The sequence below is a fragment of the Sceloporus occidentalis genome, unplaced genomic scaffold (assembly GCF_023333645.1).
Source record: "Sceloporus occidentalis isolate IW3139 unplaced genomic scaffold, rSceOcc1.0.p SCAF_198, whole genome shotgun sequence".
Classification (NCBI taxonomy): Eukaryota; Metazoa; Chordata; class Lepidosauria; order Squamata; family Phrynosomatidae; genus Sceloporus; species Sceloporus occidentalis.
In genome coordinates this window covers 776,909-783,452 of record NW_028317178.1, presented here as the reverse complement: position 1 = coordinate 783,452, position 6,544 = coordinate 776,909, and the positions used below count along the sequence as shown (strand labels likewise).

At 41.7% G+C, this 6,544-nt stretch overlaps 1 protein-coding gene across 2 annotated transcripts; it reads left to right on the top strand.

The window, feature by feature from the left end:
- On the top strand, positions 1-6,125 carry LOC149278198 (annexin A11-like). 2 transcript variants are annotated; one of them, XM_089502203.1, is made up of 15 exons: positions 1-52; positions 186-277; positions 580-656; positions 723-1,077; positions 1,517-1,604; positions 1,740-1,834; positions 2,264-2,377; positions 2,588-2,678; positions 2,786-2,865; positions 3,226-3,282; positions 3,578-3,671; positions 3,818-3,913; positions 5,164-5,222; positions 5,313-5,435; positions 6,066-6,125. In XM_089502203.1, exons 1-15 carry the CDS (start codon positions 1-3, stop codon positions 6,123-6,125), a joined length of 1,533 nt encoding a protein of 510 aa, XP_089358329.1. The 2 variants fall into 2 exon arrangements, with proteins under 2 accessions (XP_089358329.1, XP_089358330.1); XM_089502204.1 differs by lacking the exons at positions 1-52; positions 186-277; positions 580-656 and having other exon boundaries at positions 796-1,083.
- The last annotated feature ends 419 nt before the right edge of the window (positions 6,126-6,544 follow it).

Below are 6,544 nucleotides of genomic sequence, written 5' to 3'. Positions count from 1 at the left end.
ATGAATTATCCAGGATATCCCCCGATGAGCGGCTTCCCCCCTGTTCCGACCGGTAAATCCTACTTTTGGTTCTAATTCTGATATTTTGTGGTTTTCGCCGGAATGCGGTACTTTTGGTAAATGCCGTACTCCACCCTCTTGTTTAGCGAGTTGATAATTGCTGTATTCTGTTATATATCCCCCAGGTAATAACCCGTGGGGGGCGCCTGGGAACCCACCGCCAATTGGCCTGGACGTGGCAGGCTTCGCCCAGCAGTTCAACGCCCAGCAGTTCACGGTAAGAGCAGTTGGAAGGGAATTCTCACCGGAGGAGAATGCCAAGGGGTACCAGGAATTATTTTTTGGGGGGCAAGGGGGAAGAGTTTGTTAAAAAAAACAAAAAACAACAACAAATAAAAACTTTAGTTTTCCCCAATCGTATTTGGAGGAGATCCGGTATAATGTTTTTTGTCGGTCCGCAATTTGCCCGCTAGTTTTTATAATTTAGGGCCAATTAATATTGTTGTAAGGATTTAATTTTTTTTTCCGAAAACAATGATGAAATTACAATTTTTTTCTTCTTTATTTTGATTTCTCAAGCCTGGGCCAACTTTCCCGGCTGGATTCGGAGGGATGAACCCGCAACAAGGAATGTATCCACCGGGTGGCAGTGGTGGGTATCCACCGGGTGGCAGTGGTGGGTATCCACCGGGTGGCAGTGGTGGGTATCCACCGGGTGGCAGTGGTGGGTATCCACCTGTCGGGGGTGGATATGGAGCCCCACAACAGCCTGGGCAGCCTCAAGGCACTCCCTATGGAATGTACCCTCCTCCAGGTGGAGGCCAACAACAAGGAATGCCGGGATATAACCCTGGATACCCAGGAGCCCCACTACCAGGTCAACCCATGCCGACTCCTGGTCAACCACCCATGCCGACTCCTGGTCAACCACCCATGCCAATGCCTGGACAGCCTCCGATGAACTATCCAGGCCAGCAACCCATGCCAAACTATCCTCCAGGCCAAGCAGTGAACCCTTCCATGCCATCCTACCCAACTCCAGGGGCACCGTCTTCAGGGATGCCTACCATTCCTCCAGTGATGGTAACGTGGGGACATTTCAATTTGGGATTTTGTGTTTCAACAGCTAAACCCTCCCCGTGCATTTTCCATGACAACTAAGCCGTTGTTAGTCCATCATTTTTCAACGGTGGGTCTTTGAAAAAGAAACTTGAGGAACCCCCAAGAAAGCTCAACTTTGAGCATAGTGGAGCTCTTTTGAGGGTCCTGATCTCTTATATTCCAATTTTGCCTAGAGTTCCTTCTGATCAGTGACCATCTCCGCTACCATCGTTGGTCCAAAAAATACATTTTCCACATCATGTCGCTAGAAATTTTATATCGCTCTTTGGTGTAAGGTTTAAAGATTTTTTTGGATGTGTTTTTAGATTTTTTTATTTTTTTTTTAACACACTAAAAAAATGGAATAAAATATTAAAATATGGATAATTCATCTAACAAACTAAATTTTGTTTAGGTTGGCAAAAGGGGTACGATTGTAGATGCGCCAAACTTTGATCCACTAAGAGATGCAGAAGTACTAAGGAAAGCGATGAAAGGATTTGGTAAGGTGTTTTTTTTTTTTTGTTTTGTTTTTTTTTAAATTACATTTTCCCGTATCGCCGTCCCTACGTAAAATTTAAGAATAATATAAAATGAGAATTTTAAAAAAAATTCCATTTCTGGCATTTTTACCCCAGGAACGGATGAACAAGCTATTATTGAATGTCTGGGCAGCCGCTCCAGCAAACAGAGGCAACAAATCAGCCTGTCCTTCAAAACCGCCTATGGAAAGGTAAGAACAAGGCAGCGATGACCTGTAGACCGGTCCTGTTGAGTTGATCCATCTGAGAGCACAAAGGTCCCGAGAGATTATGTGACCTAAAATATGTTGTCCTCGTAGAAGAATAGGCTTTGATGGCGGATGAGAACCATTTGACCCATCTAGTCTGCCATTAGAAGGCATCAACCTCAACTCTATCTAAATTAAGTGACATTTTGTAGAGTAGGATCTGCTATCTCTGCCATGATGCAAAACCATAGACGAGGTCTTGGTTAGAAGAAGGCTGTTCTAAACTAATCCAAAGGGAAGAGGGCCTTCTTGGACTATCTAGGATCTTCTGGAGGAAATCATGTTTAAGTGTTGAGTGTTGAGTAATTTAAAGACCCTCGGTTTCCTTCTATAAGTTTAATTCTGTATTATTTTTATACGTTTTTTAACTAGGACTTAATCAAGGATTTAAAGTCTGAACTGTCCGGAAACTTTGAGAAGACAATCCTTGCGATGATGAAACCACCATGTTTATACGATGTTCAGGAAATCCATGACGCCATTAAGGTGAGTATGCACCAACTCAGGTGCCCGTTGACCACCGAGCCAGGCCCCCATTGACCAAGTTTTGAATGCTAGCTACCTTTTCATTGGCCGAGAATATTCTCTGATATGCAGCTAAACAGTCAAACCTATTGGAGTTTTAAGCCCCAAACCCATCAATATTAAAGCATATCCAACAATCTTTTAAGGCCAAATCTTACTTTTTTGACGCAGGGAGCTGGCACAGATGAAGAATGTCTCATCGAGATCTTGGCTTCTCGAACCAACGCAGAAATACAAGAAATAAACCGATTGTTCAAAACAGGTATGTTTTATCAATAAATTTAACGCTCAGATCTTTTCATGTCCAATGGTTTGATCAAAGTCCTTCTCAATATGGTCTCCGTATTAAAAATGTTGCTTGCCCTGTAGAGTTTAAGAAGACCTTGGAGCAAGCGATTAAGAGTGATACCTCTGGACACTTCCAAAGGCTGTTGATTTCTCTGTCTCAGGTAAGTTCCTTTCCTTTTCCCACTCGCTTTCGAGCTTCGGTTTGGTATGTCTTCAAGAAGTCTACATTGGCCATCGGACACAGAAATTCTCCGATTGGCCTCAGGGGGTAGGACACCTTAATATTTTTTTTTGCCCAATGGATAAATGTGAGAAGAACCCGGGGATTTTGCACTCTCCAAATTGTGTGGCCAAACTCAAGAAGACCACTTCTCTAGCATTTCTGGAGAAGATTGATTTTTTTTTTTTTGGGAGGGGGGGGCTTTGGAATCTTTTTATTTTTTAATTTCTTTTTAAATAATTGTTTCTGAAAATGGAAATGCGCTAATAGACTAATTTACCCATATCTACGATTCTCACAGGGAAACCGGGATGAGAGCGCCAACGTGGACATGACCCTCGTTCAACGTGATGTACAGGTGAGTGAGAAGAAGACCTCCCAGCATGCATCGGGGAGAAGTCCTCCTTTGGGTGACACACTTTAGTTTGAGAAGCTCAGGTGATAAAGAGAAGGCAGCCCTGATGGGTATCAACATACCAGAGCTGTGAATCCAAGTCCTTTATAACACCCAACCATGGATGATCTGTGTAGAAACAGACTCTTTGTAGGAGCCACGATGACCATGCAATTCCAATCTGTGGCCACCATGCTTTCCAGCTATGAATATTATTATTATTATTATTATTATTATTTTTAATGCATGTGTTGTGCAGGAGCTGTACGCAGCTGGAGAAAATCGCCTGGGGACAGATGAATCCAAATTCAACGCCATTCTGTGCTCCCGCAGCAGGACCCATCTTCATGCAGGTAACGTGAAGCGTTGTACTGTTTGCGCCACTTAACAAATACATTGTAATCCTGCCCTAGGAGCCTGGAATTTCTTTAAAGGTATTATTTGGATCAAACATACAGTCTTATGTGGCTTGGGGTTTCTTTTTTTTTTCCCACCCCAGTGTTTTCTGAATACCAGAGAATGTGCAAACGGGACCTCGAGAAAAGCATCTGTCGGGAAATGTCCGGCGACTTGGAGAGAGGAATGCTTGCCGTGGGTGAGTACTTCAAGGAACGATCAGCCCTTTGTAGGCTTGGGGAAATTTGCCGAAACCAATAAAATCCCCCCCAAAATCTCGGTGACTTATTTTATTTTTGGGTTGATTGGAGAGATCTTAATTTTTTTATTTTGTGACGCTTTCTGTCCAAACCTCCGTCGTGGTCATACCATGTTGGGTCTTCTCAGCAGATCCATGCCTCGTTTTTAATAGCCATCTTGGTTGTCCGTGTCACCTGCCCAGCCGTGAAAATGGTCTCTCTGATCACCGCAACCTGGTCCTACCAGGTTCTTGACCTGTTCCTATCCTTCTATACATTGTGGAACATTTGATTTAGACCTCACACTATTGACCCAACTTCTAACAATAATATTTTTTTTCCCCCCTCTTGGCGCGGTTTCTTTTATGCCATCAGAAGAAGACATCTGGTAATCGATAGATCACTAATTCCACCAAGTTTCCGTTTAATGGTCCTACAACGTTCCATTCTACGTCTCTGTCCATTCTTACCATGCATGGGGCGTCCGGTGTGGTGTTTTGTTTGTTTTTGGCATGCCCTTTAGTTTATTTTGGGGAATTGTTTGCTATTTAATATGTCTTTGTTATCGGCAAACATGTTATCTCAATGGGTCCTTCTTGGTTGACCTCATCGGAACCATCTGACCTGGTCACTGTGTGCGTTTTTGTGCCGTATTGTGGACATTCTTTGTATCAAAAGGATATTTTGAGGTCTGGTTGAGAAAATTCCTTACCTTTTTAAAAAAAAATAATAATAAATAAATAAATAAAAAATCACAACTTCTCTGACCGTAAAAATCGAGGTCTCGTAAAACATAGACCCTAAATGCAAAATCCCTCTGATTATCCAGCAAGTAACAAGTAATCTGCTGGGGCTTTTCTTAATTTATCTTAAAGAAATCATTATTTATTACATATCATTAAATAAAAAAAAAATAGTTTTTGTATTTTCTTAATATAAATGTTCTGTATTTATATAACATACAAAACAAATATATAAAATCAGATTTCCTTTTTTGGTCAGGACGGGAAAGATTTTTTTTTTTAAATAATTGTGTTGATTTTGTTACTTTTCTGCCTTTTTTTGAAAAAAAAATAAAAAAATTATTTCTTTTGTAGACCTCATCATCTTACCGGTTTGAATGGTTGTTTTTCATTATGTAACCCAAAATTTCCCAAACTTACCAAGATATTATGTAGACTGAATATTTTTTTTTCTTTTCTTTTTCTAGTAAAGTGCCTTAAAAACACTCCCGCGTTCTTCGCCGAGCGTCTCCACAAAGCAATGAAGGTGAGTTGGGGACGGATACCTCTCAGGGGGTAGGATGCACTCCTAAACTATGTCAAGGATCATGAACTTTGAAATTCTTCTATTTTATAGGGCGCCGGGACAAAAGACAAGACTCTTATCCGCATCATGGTGTCCCGCAGTGAGGTGGACCTGCTGGACATCCGCTTGGAGTACAAGAGGCTCTATGGCAAATCCCTGTACACGGACATCACGGTAAGGAATGACCTTTAAGAGAGTCAGTGGCCGCGTATCTCCAGCATCTCTTGGTTGTTTTGGGGCTTGGAAAAAAACCTTCCAAATTCTATTTCGCTCGTTAGTTAGTTGGTGGGATTTGGACTGCCATGGGGCAAACCCTGACCTCGGAGGTCTATGACCAACTTGCCAGCAACCATGCCCATATTTAAGTCAAGAAGGCTACCATTACAGGCCAAAGACCTCTTCAAAGAGAAAGTATTTGTCTAACGTTGGCTTTTACGTAGCCAAAGTCAACCCGTCTTCCAACTGGACCACGACCCAACTCAACTCTTTGATCTTCTCAAGCTTCAACTTGAGTGGTCTAACCTTCATTGCTGTTGGGTGTGGAATTTCGAGTCTTGAGTTGCCCCAAAAGGTTGCTGAGTTGCCGTTGAGCGCTGGTGAGATGCTTATCATTAGTGAGTTAGAAGTAGAGTTGGTCAGCTTTACTAGTTCTTGGTCTCCTCGCCTCCTCTTGAGGAGTCCAGTTGAACATGATGATGTTGGCTCACCGTTGACCAACATGTCTCCCTTCTTTTTGAATAATCGAGTGGTTCGTGGGCGTTTAGGACATAAGCCATTGGTTAACTAACTGTATTTTCATTACAGGGGGACACGTCCGGAGACTACAGGAAAACTCTGCTGAAGCTCTGTGGAGGAAATGACTAAACCTAGTCACGCCAGTTGGGCCGCCATCTTTTTCGATGGCCACCAAATTTTCTTACCTGCGTTTTTTTTTTTATTTTTTTTTCTCTCTCGGTGCAATATCTCTTTAATGTTAGGTTTGGGCAGTAGACAGGCTTTGTATATACACAAAAAAACACTCTCATGCGCACCTGTTCTCAAGTTTGTGTTGAAAATACAATTTCTTTTACATTGTTATGAATGTTCTGCCTGTTTTTGTTTAATTTTTTTTTTAAGACGTGTTACTAACTTTTTATTATTGTGAATGTTACGCAGTCGTTCTGCTGGATTCTGTTGCAACGAATGAAATCACTTATTTGCTGGAATATTTTCTCAACACACATTTCGTCTGAAATATAAGCATTTATCTAGGGGGCAATGTTTTTACATTTTGTTTTAATTAT

Coding starts and splice junctions, on each gene's coding strand:
- LOC149278198 (XM_089502203.1), top strand. CDS start 1: ATGAATTATCCAGGATATCCCCCGATGAGCGGCTTCCCCCCTGTTCCG. Junction 1,605..1,739: donor GAAAGCGATGAAAGGATTTG/GTAAGGTGTTTT, acceptor TTTTTACCCCAG/GAACGGATGAACAAGCTATT. Junction 2,378..2,587: donor AAATCCATGACGCCATTAAG/GTGAGTATGCAC, acceptor TTTTTGACGCAG/GGAGCTGGCACAGATGAAGA.